Source organism: Protobothrops mucrosquamatus, unplaced genomic scaffold, assembly GCF_001527695.2.
Source record: "Protobothrops mucrosquamatus isolate PMUCROS unplaced genomic scaffold, P.Mucros_1.0 scaffold2369, whole genome shotgun sequence".
Lineage (NCBI taxonomy): Eukaryota > Metazoa > Chordata > Lepidosauria > Squamata > Viperidae > Protobothrops > Protobothrops mucrosquamatus.
In genome coordinates, this window is record NW_015388446.1 from 172,859 (window position 1) to 191,356 (window position 18,498).

At 41.2% G+C, this 18,498-nt stretch overlaps 1 protein-coding gene across 1 annotated transcript in view; it reads right to left on the reverse strand.

Annotated features, from left to right (window-relative positions):
• Positions 1-2,994: 2,994 nt before the first annotated feature.
• Positions 2,995-18,498, reverse strand: part of GM2A (GM2 ganglioside activator) — a 16,380-nt gene continuing 876 nt past the window's right edge. The window contains exons 2-4 of the mRNA XM_015824827.1: positions 12,924-13,076; positions 7,011-7,193; positions 2,995-6,091 (exon numbers count right to left, since the gene is read on the reverse strand). Coding sequence (XP_015680313.1) covers positions 5,918-6,091; positions 7,011-7,193; positions 12,924-13,076 — 510 coding nt within the window. The 3' untranslated portion in view covers positions 2,995-5,917. The remainder of the gene's footprint in view (positions 6,092-7,010; positions 7,194-12,923; positions 13,077-18,498) is intronic.

Here is an 18,498-nt window from a genome sequence, read left to right on the forward strand (position 1 = left end):
TTTCCGCCAGATATCAAATGCATGCACCTGGCCCATTTCAGCCGCGGTTTGTGGAAACAGAACTTGGTCACCTCCTGTTTGGATCAGTACAGCACACTACACTCTCACTCTTCAGTTGTAACTGGTTCAGAATGCCGTGGCCTGGGCAATTATTGTACCAGTCTTTGCCAAACTGCATGGGCTTCCGCTGCAATCCAAATTGTTGGTTATTATCAGGAAAAACCTGTTGTGGCACAGGGCCATGCTATGCAACTGCCTGCTTCCCATTTGTTCTGCTTGGCGCATAGGACAAAATCAGAATGCTCTAGGTCAGTGGTGGCGAACCTATGGCACGGGTGCCAGAGGTGGCACTCAGAGCCCTCTCTGTGGGCACGCGTGCCATCACCCCAGTCCTAGGCCTTCAGCTGGGTTTTATAAAACCTTTTCGCTTTAGGCCTCCGCCGCCGTGTACCAAAAAATAAAGGTTCAATCAATCAGTCAATTTCAACTTCTTGCAGGGAAAAAAAAGATCTCGCAAAGTTGGAATTGATTGATTGAACTTTTTAGTCCCACCCAGACTGCCGTTACCACCGTAGCCATGCCCACCCGATTGGCCACACCCACCCAATGGGCCACACCCACCCGGCACCCGACGATGCATAAGTGGGTTTTGGGTTGCAGTTTGGGCACTCGGTCTCTAAAAGGTTCGCCATCACTGCTCTAGGTCCCTTCTAGTGCCATCTAGTGGGTCCAGGAAGCATAGCCTCTTTGTCAAAGCACCTGATCTGTGGAACAGTTTCCCCCAGGATTTAGATGACCCTGACCCTGTTATAAGGTTCTTAAGACTTAGTCTAAGACAATGTCTCTCAAACTTGGCCATTTTAAGCTATGTGGACTTCAACTTCCAAAATTCCCCAGCCAGACTGAGTTAGATACTTCTGGGAGCTGAAATCCACACGTCTTAAAAGTTGACTGCACCTGTATTCAACAGTGAAGGGACCCTGGGCAGAAAATATCCTACAGCCTAGAAGGCTCCACACACATTAGTGTTACTTGGGTGACCCTGAGGACACAGGCAAACCTCCAAATGGCCTCAATGACTCTCTAAATCAGGGGTCTTCAAACTTGTGGACTTCAATTTCCAGAATTCCTCAGCCAGTCATGCTGGCTGAGGAATTCTGGGAGTTGAAGTCCACAAGTTATAAAAGGGCCAAGTTTGAAGACCGCTGCTCTAAAAAAATGCAAATGCCCAGCTGTCTGCAAGGAACATAAATCTTTCCATTTCCCATCATCCAGAGCTGAAGAAGCTTCTTGGATGAGAAGCGAGATGTCTTTAAAGAAAAATAAAGTCCAGTTGTCTCCTAAAAAAGTACCTTTGGGACAACCATGAGCTGGATGACTGAGAACCTTGTTTAGCATATTGATTGGTCTCCTTGGTTAACAATTTCTTTTGTCTTTGGTATGCTCTGCTTTTGTTTTGTTATATCAGGTGGTCGTACAAGTTGCAAGAAGTAAACCACAGTGGCTGGATTCATGTATTATGCTAGATGGTAAGCCATACTTTGCAAACCTTAGGGAAGACCTAGGTTCCTGTAATCTGCATTGCAAACACTATTGCTTTGCTCAGTGAGCAAACCCAACTTCACTGATCATCAGACCCGACATAGATAGTTCAACAAAAATATTTTTCATCTCAGAATAACGGAGTTTTAAGACAAACCAAATTTCTAATGAAATCTATTAGACAAGTATGTTTTGATATACAAGCAATGAACTTATCTCGTGAACGCAGTTTAAACAGTCTGTAATTACACCACATGCTAACCCTTAATTTGCTTCATCATGGCTTGCCAAGTAAGCAGAACATATTTTGATGTAGGGGACTGCACAAATCCAGCCAGAGAGTCCAAAGCTCTTAAGGATATTTGCACTTTTAGATACAAAAAAACAGGAGTAACATTTCTCTTGTTCTTGCCCTCTTAGATCAGACTAACTAAATATGTCCTTTGACAAGTGCCCTTTAATATTAGACCAAGACTCGCCAATGTGTGTAGCTCATAATGAGCTTACTTCCTTTTCCAACGATATCTCTTATGACTCAAATCAGATATAATTTTATATGGTTGAGAGTTTTCTTCACTAATTACCATCAAGTCACTTTAGCAAAATATACAGAAAGAAGAAGGATATAAAAGCCCCAATAGTGGTTAAGAATGTGATTCGTAATGTGTTTGTGCAATAAAATACATTAAAAGGAGATGGCTTCATGAAGAGTTTTTCTTATGTAGTAATAGCCTATTGCTGTCCAGATGTGGTTTACTTTTTAAAAATATGCTCTATTTGTTTTCAATAAACAGAACTGGAAACAAAATCTGGTTTTGTTCTAGTAGTTTTAGTAACTGAATAATGTTTAAAAAAATCCAGATAATTGAGTTTTCCTAGCTATGAATCATCGTGCCAGAACAAATTGTTTCAATTTGTTGCCTGATTATCACAGGTCTATTAAAAAATACAACTGCTTAAACTGAAGTAGTAAAAGATCAGCAACATAACCCAGTAGTGTAGAAAAATATCTGTGTGGTTCACAGCTGATTGCAGTACCTGGCTAATTTGGGTGATCTCAAAAAGCTTAGGAGAGTTGGACCAATTAAGTCCTTAAATGGAAGATTACCAACAAATCAACAAAGGTGATATAGGTTAAACTGGGGAGGGGGGAACTCTGCAGAAGATAACTTTGGCAAATTGTTTCTGAATTGTTGCTAAGAAATTATGTTTGTGACCAAAATATTACCAAAATCCGTTTCAGGGAAATTTTGTATAATCTATTTCTCACATTACTCATCATGATAACGTAAGGGTGTGCTCTTCACATTTACAATACTCAGAAGCAAAAAGCAAAAAATGTGTTATAAATGTATTGAAAGGAATAAAGATGGCCTTTCTTCCCACTTCAACCACCGTATGTGATCATTTCCATTTCACTTTATGAGCATAAAAATTGCATTTTTGTAGGAATGGTTTGAATTAATTACGTATCTACTTTATTATAAGACAAAAAGGTTTATTTTGAATTTCTATTGTTCCATTTAGAAGAAAAGTATTGCTCATGTCACATATCTCTGTAAATCAACATTGGGATTTAAGTATGATTATTGCAGAAAGTAAGAAAACCCATCCTTAATGAAAAATAGTATGGGAAAAGATCAAGGAACTTTTTGAACAAGATGTACAACGAGTACATAAACTGCTTCCCTGCGAGTACAACTCTCAGAAATACATCATAATGATTATCTTGTCAAAAAAATTTTGCAATGCCTTTGCCATACAAAGTTATAACAGTAGTTTACTGAATAATGTTAGTCATATAGCCATGCCATAGTTCTGCCAATTAAAACAGAAATACAGGATAATTGCATGGTTTGAAGGCAATAGTCATGTCTAGAATCTTTTTTTATACATGTGATTTAGAGACAATTATATGGATGAGAGAAGGAGATCACTGCATTGCCGTATGCAAGAATGTAAAGAAACTTTTGCCACTCTGCCATTTTCCAAGACCCTTTACTTGGAAATTGCATGTACTAAAACAAATCTTCAAATTTACTCAAGATTAAGCAACAGAACCTTTCTAAGTATCATTTGGATAGTTACTCCAGTATAAGGTGTGCTGATTTTTTCCTGTTCATACCAAATGATATAGCTTTTATTAGAATTAAGGTAAACAAGGAACATATTGTATATAGTGGAGGTAAGATCAAAAAGCATATTGGGTAGATGGAAGAACTAAGATTTGGGGAGCCAGAGAATAGAATACAAAACAATTGTAATGTCATTTTAGCCTATCCATTTAAACTGTGTGGAATGCCATCGGATTACATGAAGTACCAAACATTCACTGAATTCTAAAACTTGAGAGGCAGATTTCTATTAATGCCATTAAAAGCAATAGCATCAAAACATACATTTCTGCACAGAAATGCAGGTGTAGAAGCTAAGCCTCTTATTGCTCAGAGGACAAAGTGGAAAAAAAATACAACAGAATACATCCAAGGTTACTCCTTACAGTTGGGAGAAAGATTCTGTAATTTTTAAATCAAGCAATAACTGCTGCCAAGCCTAATTCTTAAATTAGAGCTATAGGCCAAGGATTCTTTTCTGGATGTTTGCATGGATGCCCCTTAAGCACTAAGTAGCATGGTTAGGCAGCAGGGATTGTCTACATTGAACCTAATTGGCTCTGGCTAATTGTAAAAAGCTAAGCTGTATCACATCTAATATACTCGGATGGGAGATGTCTAAGCAAATCAGAACCCCAGAATGTTGCAAGGACCACACTACTTTTCTATTATTGCTGGAATCAATTCCATAGAAATCTCTAGGCAACTACCAGGAGTCAAGTCCAGCTTACTTGTAGTAGTCCAAAATATCCAGAAGACATTCTGAGAGCTTGTATGGTGTAGCACTTAAGGTGCTAGGCTAGAATGGGAAACCATGTTCTAATCCTCCCTTAAATGTGAAAGCCAGCCAGGAAAGCACAATCAAATCATTCCTTCTCAGTCCAAAACAGCTTCTGATCCTAACAAGCTGGCTAGTAAGAAGAACCCCTCATCACTTCATGGTATGCCAGCTTGGCTTTAAGAACTGCAGTAAGCCCAGTGCAAAAGAAGCAGATCCTGCAACAAAGCAGGATAAAAGAACAGCACACTAATGCTGCCTTCCATTAATAAAGAGGCTTATGACGGCTCATTGTTAATACTTCTCAAACGCTGCGATCAGAAAATGATTCTAATTTTAACTTTGCTAGGGCAGCAATAATACACTCTCGTTGCATCAGAGAATCACTTGGCAATCATTGTTTGGAGGGTGAACCTTCTGTTAACCGGATATTTATACATGACATTCAAATTATGGCACAATTTAATCGATGTCTGAGTTATTTGATTACCTCCCGGGTCACTAATTTGTACTCCAATTAGACAGTCAAGTTTTGCTTAATGCATAGGAGGTACAGTATGTTAGAAAATAATAGAAAGTTGGGTTCTAAAACACTTGTTAATAAGTGGAGCCAGTTGGTTCCTTAGGAACAAAAAAGTCAGTTTTCAAACAAGGAGAGAAATGCTCATTTAGAGGGATATGTGCTGCTTTGCCCAGCAATACCTCTGTAAGCACTTCGTTTTTTTAAAAAGAATTAGTACATTCTTATGTAAAAAGTGGAAACTGCTCACTTAAAAAAAATGCTTCTTTTCATGCTTGGTTTGACTCACCTCCCTAGAAAACATTAAGCTTATGAACAGCAGGATAAAGATACATGTCTTTATGCAGAACTAATGGATAATACTGATCTCAAAATGAGAATTCCACAAGGTACCATTTAGAAACTATCCCATTCTAAAAAATATTTCTGGTATACTGAAAGAGGTAGGTCTGGCTAGTTTGAAGTAGCATCCACAAAGCAGAATATGCAGCTTCTCCAGTCTTTTTAATACCTGGTTTAGATTATCCTGTCATCAGTACACCTATATAACTTCCACTAACTCATGCCTTGAAGAGGCCTCTATCTACCATTTAAGACTCTGTAATGTAGGGAAATCTAATAGGGAATCCTCCAGTGGAATGCTCCAATGCTGGGCCCAATGCACCCGGCAGAGTATTTGCCAGCTAAACATATGCTTAATGTATGCAAATCCCCATTTCCAACCAATAATTTGTATAATCTGGTCCTTAATAAGTTTTAGATAGGCAGGCATCATTTTCTAATAAGGAACATTCTTTCCTTGGATTCTCCAATTGGTCCTCCAAGTAATTAACAGCAGTCACAAAAGCAGTAACTATAACCCTTCCTCTTCAAATGCGGCAAAGTAACTCTTCATGTTAGTCATAATAGGATAGAAAAAGCTGGAAGAAACATGGCACGTGACACTAAGACTCAGTGTAGCCATCAAAGCTTTGCATGTATGTTCTCTGCCTGCAAGGAGAAGGACAGCTTGGTGCAGGACATCTCTTGGTCCCCGTTGCTCAGCACAACTCTCATCTTGTAGTCTCCATTGGTGAGGAAAGAAGGCAAATCCATGTTGGGTATGAAGAATTCAGAGGAAGGAAGGGTGTAGGTACCCTGAAAGAAAGACAAGCCATCCCGTCAGTCTCCATAAGTTGATATATTGCCTCTCCCTGTCTGTCAGAGTACAGTTTGAGTACCAATAAAGCACACCAAGCATATCCTTTAAAACAGGAGCAGAAATGAGGAAGCATTTAGAGGATTGAACTACTGAAATAGCTCTTCAGTGTAATCAATAAAAGATCACTGCAAATTGCTTAAACAAATTTGTGCATTTGAACATGACTCAGTATGGAACATTCCATTGTCTGCTTTTATATTGTTATTCGGTACCTAGAAGCGTTGTGGATAGTCAACACAGGCAAATCTTCTATAGCCCAAGATGCTGGCTAGGTCCTCTGAGAAAAAGGGTATCTACTATGACAAGATAGATTGCTAAAAGCAGATTTGAAAAAAAGAACTTGGAAATTAACACTGGCAAAATAGCGAAATCCAAGAGAATTGGGCTGAAATGGGGTACAATAAAGAGTTTTGGAAAACTTACACAAGGATTGCATGTTGTGATCTGTCCACAGCAAGCTATATGCTTTCACAGAAAATCCAGATTCCTCTTTGAAAGGTGTCCGGTTCTATTGTCAAGTTAACTCCTTTATTTTAATGCATCATTATATTTTAATTGATACGTTTTCTCAGAGATGCACTGCATTATGGGCCACCTGAACGCATTCATTTTGTAATCATAAGACTGAAGTTATATAAATAGTAAAAAACAAACAAACTTAGAGCACATTTGACTACAGCTGAAAATCTTGGCCAGTCTATCATCTATTTCTGGACAGAGCTGCATTAATGGAGGCACACAGCTATTGGTGATACACCAACTTTACAGAGAAAGGAGTGTAAGCAGTTGCTGATACCCAAAGGATTTTGTTGCTGTGTTTCCAAGACAAGAAACAAAAGGAGGAAGAAGGCTCACCGCTTTGAATGGGCAATGACATGGAATGCCGTAACTTTGCAATGGCGGTGGACATGGCTCGCCTGGAGGGATGAGACTGTCCAGCATGGTGCAAGTATCATCATAGGTGCAGCTCCCAAGCTGATCCACACATGGGACTTTTATCCACATATCCCCAAGCTTCTTCTCCAGTATGACAGTTGCCTGGAAATAGATGTGAGCATTAATATTCCGTCTGAAAATTTCTTCCTGTCATTAATACTTAATACTTTCCCAATAGGTTGTTGACAGCAAACTAGTTAAAACAACTTGAGAAATCAGTGATTGCTCAGTCGATTTTCTGAATGTGCATCACTGTTTAGGCTACTTGTTTTGAAGAAATAAAACAATAACTCTGACTCATCTTTAAATGTAGGGGCTGAATCTGGTCTGACAGCTAAATTCGGGACCCCACCTTACCTGGGAGAAGATAAATATCAGGGAGACACACTTTGAAAGAGGTGTAAACCTCATCCCCAGAAAAGCTCCTTTTTCTTCTACCACTTTGTCCACCTTTTGGACAAAGGATGCCACACTCCCAATAAGCTCAACTGGGAGATGCAGTTGGATGTTGCCATTTTACATTTCTATTCATCTTGGGAGAAAGTGTGGGAGAAAGCCCCTTGCAAAAGATTACTTAATTATAAAATGCACCGGATTAAAGGAGCATGTTCATGGACAGGATTTATTCTCCATGAAATAATTCAACATACAGAAGTTAAAAGGGGGGGGGATGACCCTATCACTTTGTAAGGAGTATTAATAAGCAAAGCATGCGCTCTAACGCTAAGCTACAATCACTTGGGCACCCTTGACATAAACCTAATGACCATCTGGGAAAAGAATGCCAGTCAAATGCAACTTTTATTTGATTCAGCAAGGCAGCTCTTATGTTCTCAGATATCATAAGCCACCACCTATGAGCAGTAGAGAGCCATACAAATGCTGCAAGTTTCCTATACACTCTTCCCATTTACATCCTTTTTGGTATAGAAAGCAGTTTTCTCCAACCTGGTGCATTCCAAAGGTTTTATATTAACATGCCAAACCCCCAACCTTGCTTAGCTAACAGCTGAAGCACTATCTTCTAACACAGGCATGTCAAACTTGCGACGTCACATGATGTCGCGTGACGTATTGCGACCTTTTCCCCATTGTTGGCAATAAGGTGGGCACAGTTTCGGTGTGATGCATCCGGCCCGCGGGCCAGCAGTTTGACATGCCTGCTCTAACACATCTGCAGAGTATCAGCTGACGTCGTCTTTCCCAGCCATTTATCGCCATCCCTTTTTTTCCTCTGTGAATATTCTCTAAAGCTCCCTAAAGGAAATCAACCCCGACTGTCCTTTGGAAGGACAGATACTGAAGCTGAAACTCAAATATTTTGGCCACAAAATGAGAAGAGAGGACTCATTGGAAACTCATTCCTGATGTTAGGAAAGACTGGAGGCAAAAGGAGACAGGGATGGCAGAGGATGAGATGATTAGATAGTATCATTGACTCAACGAACATGAATTTGGGCAAACTCCAGGACGGGGGCAGGGGGGGCAGGGGGGCTGGTGTGCTGCAGTACATGGGCCCACAAACAGTTGGACACGACTTAGCGACTGAACAACAACTCTACAGCAGGAAAAATCAAGGTTCAATACCATTGCTCTGTGCTGGTCCTCAGAGGAAATAACAGACACCAAAAGCACAGTTTAAATACCCAAGGTGACCAGGCGTGCAAAGAATCCCCTAACTAAGCCTCTGGGCTCTGGCTGGATTGCTTCCTCTTCCCCAACATCATGATAAGGATTCACAGGACAAGTGCTCACAAGGCAGGACAGCTTGTGTGGTATCAAGGGTCTCAGACGCTTGTCCTGTTTTCCATGATGCTTCTGAGAACAGCTGAAGTTCTGCTTTTCCTATGCGAGGGATTCCCTCTCCTCCTAATATGAACACTTCCACATGGGTTTTTTTCACTGCTCTCAAATCAGCCATCATCTCTATTCATAAGTGGGTACAATTTATCTCTAGCTCCTTACCAGCACCTCCCAAATCATAGCTGAAGGGAATTTGCAACATGGAAGTTGGGAAGAACTGGTGTAGACTCACTTCTCACAGGGTGTGTATGTGTGTATTATTCAGTCACTCTGGCCATGATCTTACACTTCCCCATCCCCACAGAGATCAGCTGCCACCGAGGTTTGCTAAGATGCTACTATTTCCCAGAAATTTAAAATATAGCAAAGGGACAGTGACTTTGGGGTTTGCAAGACCCACTGGCCATAATATCTAATTGGACTAGATGGGAAACCATCACACTATGAAATGAGAACATAGATGGGAGGCAGGGCATTGGCTGAATGTCTTTGGATTTTCCTGCTGTTAGCTGTATTAACAGGCTCATCTTTTTCCAGCATTCTGAGTGTGGCTGTAGCTGAAGACGTCAGGAAACTGGCTTCCAACAACTTCTGACTAGCTGGCAATTGAAATGAAATGCTCTTGAGGAACATGCCTGAAGGAAATGTACCTCTGAAAGGAGAGATGAGGGCTTGATTATACCTGAGTCACATTTTTAATAATCAACCTAATAAATACTTTTTAGACTACCATGTTGCACTTTTCTAAATTTTGCAATATAGTATTTCTTTCTCTCTCTCAAAAAAAAAAAAATCAGGATTAAAAATCTATTTTGGCCCAAGACGTATAGGAATGTTTGTGGAAACTCTATGAATTTTAATGAAAATTTTCACATCGTTTTGTGTTCTTAAGGTGCAAACTGATGTGGAAATTGGACTGAATGGATTTTGGCATGCAGTACCTGCAAAGCTGCCATAGCCAGGGAGCAAACAGCATCCCTGGACAAAATCTTTCTGCAGACTTGGAGAAATCCAGCATTGGTTACAGCACCCAAATAAATGAATGAAATGAAATTATCAGAGGCAGCTCACTGAATTTCTCATTATGGATTTGCTACTTATGTTCCATTTTCACAAGACTCTCCGTGTCCTCTAACGTTTAAAAACAGATGCAACTTCTCCGAGTTTCCTATTGAGCGGTACTAAGTTTACTTTATTCTCCAATGTGTAATTTTTTCAGGCATTGCTATCAAGACCAATGCACTTTTGCATAAATATTAAGAGAACCTCTAGGCCAGGGGTAGGGAACCTTGGCTCTTTTATGACTCATGGACTTCAACTCCCAGAATTCCTGAGCCAGCCATGCTGGCTCAGGAATTCTGGGAGTTGAACTCCACGAGTCATAAAAGAGCCAAGGTTGCCTACTCCTGCTCTAGGCCTAAGCTCAAGAAAAATGCTTGACCCTTGTCCAAGCAGTTGCGAAACGTGCTGTCCGGCCACATGTGAGCAATATCTCTTCCCCCCCCACTTTCTTTAAAAAAAAGCTTGGCGCAAAATCCAGAAGATTCGGGTTTGAAAACAGCCGTGAACGTGCAAACATACATATCATGTCACAGTTTCCTAGTTAGAAGCAAACTTCAGTTTGCCATTTTGAGTCAATCTCAATTCAAGCTAATGAACAAGCCATAGCATTGTAGCTGAAAGGATTCCCATACTATCCTGTGACTCTACAGCAGAAAAGCCAGGGGCCTATCAGTTGATTCCAGCTGAAGTCCACAGCCCAGGTGAGGAAGACGGAAGCGCTCCAATGCTAGGTGGGTTGGAAACCCACCTGGAGATGACCCAAAAACACAAAATTCTACTTCTTTTGACAGAATTTCATTCTATTTTATCTGAGATAGCCCTTTCTACCTCAGTGCCTGAAATCTAAAACAGGAAAAACAGCACTAGATCAAAAAAATAATAATAATGATGATGCTAGAATGAACACAACTAGGAGAACTAGTAACAGAAAGATCAAGAAACCAGTAAGACAGGGAAAAAAACCCTGAGAACATGAACAAATTAGAAGAAATCAGCATACAACATCTGAGCTAAATCACAACCCACGTTCTCAGGCCTGGGGCTTGAAAGGCTCATATATACATAATTTTTCAAGATTCAAAAGTTTTGCGTAAAACCAGGTAGGTTGTATCAGTACAATCAATAAACACAAGGCAATTTTCATTATATTACTCTGTGGGTGTTATCTGCAGCTTTTACAGTCTTTGAAGACTGACACCATTCTGGATATAAAATTATTGTATGTCTCCTGATTTTATTATTATCCCTTAGAAAGGGATAGAGTCGACCATGGCATGGATAACTAGTTGCTTAATAGGAGAAGATAAGCTGGAATCCAATTTCTGCTGATTTTTTTTTAATGCTTTATAGCAGTGGTGGCGAACCTATGGCACGCGTGCCAGAGGCGGCACTCAGAGCCCTCTCTGTGGGCACGCACGCCATGCCCCGGAGATGGCAACTGTCCCTCTTCAACCAGCCGCCCACTAACTCGCCGAGGTCCCACATGGCTGGATGCATCCCAGCACCCATGCACTCGGTGGCCTCTGTGTGCAGGGGCCAATGGTGTCAGGCAGCAGCCGCCCCGGCCCCTGCCTCACCTTGCCCTGTGACAATGGCACCCCCGCACTGCCTCGCCTTGCCTCGCCTCACCCCACAGGACGAGTCTCTTGCCCACCGCCCCACCTGTCAGAGACCCCCTGGATCTCCCCCAACCCTGCCCAGCCCCCACAGGCGTCCCTCCCTATGAGCAACATCGAGGTGATCACGCCCACCTTGGCCACACCCACCCAATCTGCCATGACCACCACAGCCATGCCCACCCAGTGGGCCACGCCCACCTGGCACCCGGCGATAAATAAGTGGGTTTTGGGTTGCAGTTTGGGCACTCGGTCTCTAAAAGTTTTGCCATCACTGCTTTATAGGCTATCTAACTCCCAAATAGCTTACACAGGGTAAAAACATGTAAATCAGAATAGCCAATAACACTACACGCAATACACTGAAACCAGCAGTATCACAATACAACATAAGTGGGATCAAAACCCCACCTATTCCAGTAATGACGAAATTACAGGCTATGAAGTTTCTCAACCTTGACCACTTTAGGATAAGTGGACTTCAATTCCCAGAATTCCACAGCCAGCATGGGGAGCTGAGGTTCATACTATTAAAGTAGCCAAAGTTGAGAAACACTGTTCTAAAACACCTTTGAAGCACCCTTTCCTTCTTCTATTTGGAGGATGGCCAATTTTTTAGTCACAGGGAACTGAAAATACTAAATGGGGAAATTATGCAAAATGCAGGGCTAATATTTTCCACATTAAGCGAGGGCTTATTTTTTGTTATTTTGTTTCATTTTTAATGGTCTCAGGCCTATTTTAGGGCATACACCTTTCCTGCGTTTTCTGACTTAACACGGCTGGAAAGTGCAGCACCACTTTTCAATAATCACACTGCTAAAAACTGGCAAGGAGCCTTGGGTCTACAGACTATTCACTCCTGATCTACTGGAAGAGATGTCTTTCTTTGACAACAATTAGGAAGGGGAAAAGGGCTTTAGCAAGAGGCAGGACTAAGATGATTATGAGTTATCTTGGAGACTAAACAGAGTCTGCCATGGTTGATGCTTTGACGGGGCATCAGCTGAGAATGACAAAGCTGCTGAGTGGACTGGAAAGTTGGAAAAAAAAACTCCAGAAGGCAGCATTCTGTTAGGTTCCAAGAAAATTACATGGATTCAATCATCAGGATTTGAACATTATTCAAAGATGCCTTTATCTAGGAAAGAAAGAACAAGGGGGGAGCTGGAAAAACTAGGGCTACCCATGTCCAAGCTGAGCTGCCACAAAAATAAAACAGTGCAATCTTATATCAGGCCTGGTTTAGTTAAAGATATCAAATAAATAATGTTTATTTTACCAAATGTACTACTATCAGAGATGCAAGTAACAATTTTGGTTTGGTTTGGTTCCATCATCTTTCACGTACCTTCAGAGGAGCACAGAGGATTATAGTGTTGGCCCCTGATACGCTAACTGTCACATCTCCAGGGATAGCAATTGGATCTGGACTTACGGACAGACTCTTAATTACTGCAGGTTCCGATGGAGGACCACAGTTCTCCCATGCAAAGTTTTGGACCTAAATGTGTAAAGAAAGACCAGATTTAAAATTGTGCATGAAGTTTGACAGAAAGACCTTCCCCAATCTGGTTGGGGAACACTGGCTAAATTGGCACCGCAGCCCAAATACATTTGGAACACCCCAGCATAAGGACAGCTATGTTATGTTTTCCTTAACAGGATAAATTATAGTTACAGAACTTGGAATGTATAATTTAATTAAGGAAAAAAGGGGAGTGGTTGAACTATCCCTTTGTGCCTATCTAACACTTCCTATCCTATTTTCAATTGATCAGATTTCCTTTCTTTTGTTTAACAAGATCCGTACTTAGTAATAAATCTGCATTTTCTAGACTTTCTGTGAAGAGTCCCATGATCCACTGCACTTTTAAACCCAGAATGCTACTTTCTAAGATATCTAGACTAAGCTTCTCCCAAACATATAGTTTTCTGTGCATTTTTCATATGGAAGACCAGGGCTTTTTTTCTCATAGAACGCTCAGAACGGAGTTCCGGCACCTTTTTTGGATGGAACCTTGTAGGGTAGGCAAGGCGGGTTGTATGACGTGTATGAGTTCCAGCACCTTTTTTTTTTTTTTTTAGAAAAAAAGCACTGTGGAAGACCATTAGACCGTGGGAAACTCTCTGTTTGCAGCTAGAAGAGGTACAAAAAAGATTTATGACTTCAGTTAATCTTATAGTTCCATTTGGTTCCTGCACAAAACTTATTTACATAGGTGGCCTTCAAAAGGCAACAGCCAGAAAACATTTTTGTTCTTATTGTTTTCTCTGAGTACCAAAGTACAAGCGAGGCTACAGCAAAACTTGAAAAGAGCAAAAGCTTTGTGGACAGGCAGGAGAATTAGAACAGTCTTCCCATCCAAAGTGCCCTCCGGATGTACAGGTAATCCTGGACTTACAACCACAATTGAGCCCAAAATTTCTGTTGCTAAGTGAAACATTTGTTAAGTGAGTTCTGCCCCATTTTATGACCTTTCTTGCCATACTGCAACTGATAAGTTAGTAACCTGGTTGTTAAGTGAATCTGGCTTCCCCATTGACTCTGCTTGTCAGAAGGTCACAAAAGCTGACCTTGGGACACAGCAACAGTCCTAAGTATGAACCAGTTGCCAAGCATCTGAATTTTGATCAGGGGATGCTGCAAAGGTCGTAACTGTGAAAAACGGTCATAAACACTTTTTTCAGTGTCGTTATAACTTTGAATGGTCACTCCACGGACTGTTGTAAGTGGAGGACTACCTGTATTGAGACTGCAATTCTCCAGGAGCCTGGTCACCACTTCTGAAGAACCCTAGATTGGACAAAGCAAAGCTAGAATGTTTCTGTGGCCTTTTGCTTTGCAATATCATCCTGTGGTGCTCTTGGGATTGCAGTTATTCTATTACCTGCTGGAGAATTTTCCTCAATGGCCCCAGTCACTGGACACTACATATTCCTATATTTCCTTATGGAAATGCAGGGCTCAGCCCACCCAGCCCTTCAGGATTGGCAAGTACTTTTAATTCTTAATGAGAAGTGCTTTCTGTGTAGGAGTTTTCTATTGTTTGGAGAAACCTTTCAAGAGACTGGTTAGACAGGATGACTCCCCGTAGCTCCAATTGGTAAAATCTCAGTTGAAAGCCACTTTTAACACAGAAGCAAAGCACTGCAATCTATAACAATCTCATCACAGAGTCCTTCAGGTCTGCACACGTTAGACATAACAGTAGTGACACACCCCATAACCTTCATGGAGATCACTGTGTCCCTTGCTCAGCAAGTGCTATTGGGTAAATCTAAATTTACACAGATCTTTAAAAAAAAAGACAAGCATCCTTGAGAATTAGGATTGACAGTTTAATCATTAAGCTTATTTAACAAACACGGCTTTCTGGTGCAAGGACATTTTCTTAAAAGTGTTGCAAAATCTCTGCTTCATTTGGTCAAGTGTAATCTCCAGTACTCTGGTAATAGGATATTTATAATGTACCAATAAATATTTGTAGTTCAGGGTTGAAATGAGGGGTCCTTGATACTCACAGAGTTTGGTTGTTTTCTTGCAGATGTTGTTTTTACCCAAACTAGATAACATCATCAGTGCTAGTAAAGAGTGGGATTTGCTCTCAGTTTATATTCTAGCACAGGGGTGTCAAACTCAATTTCATCGAGGGCCGCATCAGCATTGCGGTTGCCCTCAGGGGGCCAGGTGGGTACGGCCTACTGGGTGGGCATGGATGGAGTGGCCTACTGGGTGGGTGCGGCCAGCGCTACCTCATTCGCATCAAGGGTGCCTGTGGGGGCCTGGGCAGGAGTGGGACAGATCTGAGAGTCTCTGGCAGAAAGGGATGGGACCAGGGCAGAGCCCACCAAGCCGGATATGTGAAGTAGGCGAGGGCCATTTGCTGCCCACTTCCAGGCGATGGTGCATTTCTTCATTCCTCACAAAGGGTGACACCTCTCCAGCATGCACCCAGGGGTGGGGCCGACACGGCAGGGGCTGGTTCCTCGCTGGTTCCAGATGGCCTTATGGAGCTAAGACTGAATGCATTTCAGCATAGATGGCCACCACAAAATTGTACATTGGCTCCCGGCCAGCCTGGGCCAGGGCCAAAGCAGCGGAGGCCGTTCCCTCACTGTTTCCAGGATGGCTTTGCGGGCCACATGAAACCACTTCGTGGGCCGCATCCGGCCCCCGGGCCTTGTGTTTGACATGTCTGTTCTAGCAGCTTCAAGACCACTGACACTGACAAGGCAAACCACTAGAATATAAACTGAGAGCAAACGCCACCCCTTACTAGCACTGATGATGTTACCTAGTTTGGGTAATGAAATGTCTGCATAAAAACAACCTAGCTCAGAGAGCAGGAAGAGCCCCTTATTTAGAATATAATGTTTTATAAGTAACATTTAAGATAATTTTGAAAACAATCTTATTAGATTCCAATGTAAGAATCAGTTTTGTAAAAAGAGGCATTTAGGCCCATGCACTGATCGATCAATCAATCACTCCTCAAAAAGCCGAACTGCATATCCAAAAAGAATGTCTTATGTATCCCACATCCTAGAACTGTACCAGGAATTCACAATGCATATGGGAAATTATGTCTGCATGCTATGTTGCGCACTAAGTTTTGTAAATGACAATAGTTGTTCATCTGAAATAAGATAGACAGACAGACAATCTTTATTGTCATTTTTTTACTGTTGGCACAATGGCACACATTAAAAATGAAATTTAGTTGCCCAGTTGCTCTCTCTGCAGAACCAACTGGCAGTCATTTCTAGAAAACAGGAATATCACTTTGTTCACACACAGGCATGTTTTCCGACTGCTGTTTTTTTAATATTTAATATTTTCCCCTTTATCCTGCTCTGAGTGCTCCTGTCTGTTTTGGCTGGTGTGGTTTACTTCCTTACAAGTTATTTCCAGAACTCTAATGGCTACTTCACACAGGAATAACCCTGAATTTCATCAATCATTACCGTGATCTTTATCAGTAATATTATAATAAGGATAATAATATTTGTATTATAAATAGAAGGCTGCCAGTTTGAAATCTGGTAAACATTTCTATTACTTTTTTTTTTGCTTTCCATAATTTAATTATGGAACTTTTTTCCTGAGTTTTGACCCAGCAACCTTCTATTCTCAAGGCATGTTATAATCACTGCACCATTGTAATGTTACTCACAAAAATAGCTATAAAACCAACACATCAGTAGGAAAGGCATTATTTTAAAATTTGATACAGGTGCATTTTGAACTCTAACACTGTGTGTGTGTGTGTTTGTGTGTGTGTGTGTCCTCCACACAATATTATAGCCCAACGTTTCTTTTCAAAAGGTAACTGGATTTTCTTAGTTTTTTCCTTGAAAACGTTTTACTTGTCATCCAAGAACCTTCTTCAGTTCTTCAGAAACATTTTCAAGGAAAAAACTACAAGTCCAGTTGCCTTTTAAAAAGCACCTTTGGGACAACCATGGCCTCGATGGTTGAGAATCTCCATAGACACTCTCCCCTCCCATAAGACTCATCCCTATCAAGGGAAGCAATTGGGAATTTTCCTGGCACAAAAATGAGGAAGGACAACAGCAGCTGGGCCATTGTCCAATGGGAGGACGTGGTAGCAATTGCTAATAGACAAAGTGTACTTCACAGACAGAATGTCCCGTAACTCCACAGAGGCCCAAGTACAATTAGGTGAAACATGGAAAGCTGCTGGTAGTGAATGTACACGACCCTGGGATGAATGACTTAATATTGTAATTCAGTTTACAGCAGCATCTTATGTTCCACATGGAGTCAATGTCACAAACACTTACTTCCAACAAGTTCATTGAATTACTTTGGAGTGTCCCTTCCCTCAAGGCCAGCAAGCAGTCAATTGGATATTTAATAGCCATAGCCTTTTTTAAAAACAATAAATACATGCCTATTGTACTAGTTATTTTAAGTATTGCTTATTTTTTATGTTCATTTTATTTCCCTATGTTCAGTATTTAATGGCTTGTAGCCTACCCTGAGATCCTTAGGATAGTGGCCAGGTTAAATATATTTACATTGGTAACTATTTATCTTGCTCTTAATTTAAATGAAAGAGGATGAATAGGAACTCAGGAAACCACAATTCCAAATAGTTTGCAAGGTTGCAGTGGTGTGAAAAAACACTATTCAAATTTGCATTCAAGTACAAAGCCTTGAGCAAGATACTATAGTATATACTATCATAGGGGGTGCCTAATATTATAATTACTAACCTACTGCTGTTTGCTCTGTTCAAATCCATATGACCAAGTATACTATCAGAAGTTGTTTCCTTAGCCTGGTTCTAAATACACAATTACACAGAAATCATTTCTCTTCCCATTAAGATGAGACCTTGGGAGCTCCACTAATTACGCTTGGAGTATATTCCTATTAATTTCTAACAAAGATTTATATTAGTAGCAGCGATGAGCAGGGTTTTAACACACCTAAAATTCACATTCCATTGGTGGCAAGAATTCACTACAACATCACATGCATAGTCATTAGGACTGCCTGCAAAAACATAACATTAAATTTCTGCTAACAACAACAAAAAGTAATCAGATGTGGGTTCCTGATAATAATAGCCTTTGTTTGAAACCCATTGTTATTTGTTTTCCAACTACATTGACAAGCCAACATGTTACCAGCTACTCTTGTGGTATTAAATCCTTCAGCATTACCCCAGATTTCCAAAATGCGTGTATAGAATTACCCCACAGATTACCCCCCACCGACCTGTACGCTCTCACAGAGTGGGTCTCCTCAGGGTACCGTCGGCCAGACAGTGCCGGCTGGCGACCCCAAGGGGGAGGGCCTTCTCTGTGGGAGCTCCCACCCTCTGGAACGAACTGCCCCCAGAGATCAGGGTGATTCCTGATCTCCCTTCCTTCCGCCGCGCCCTCAAGACGTG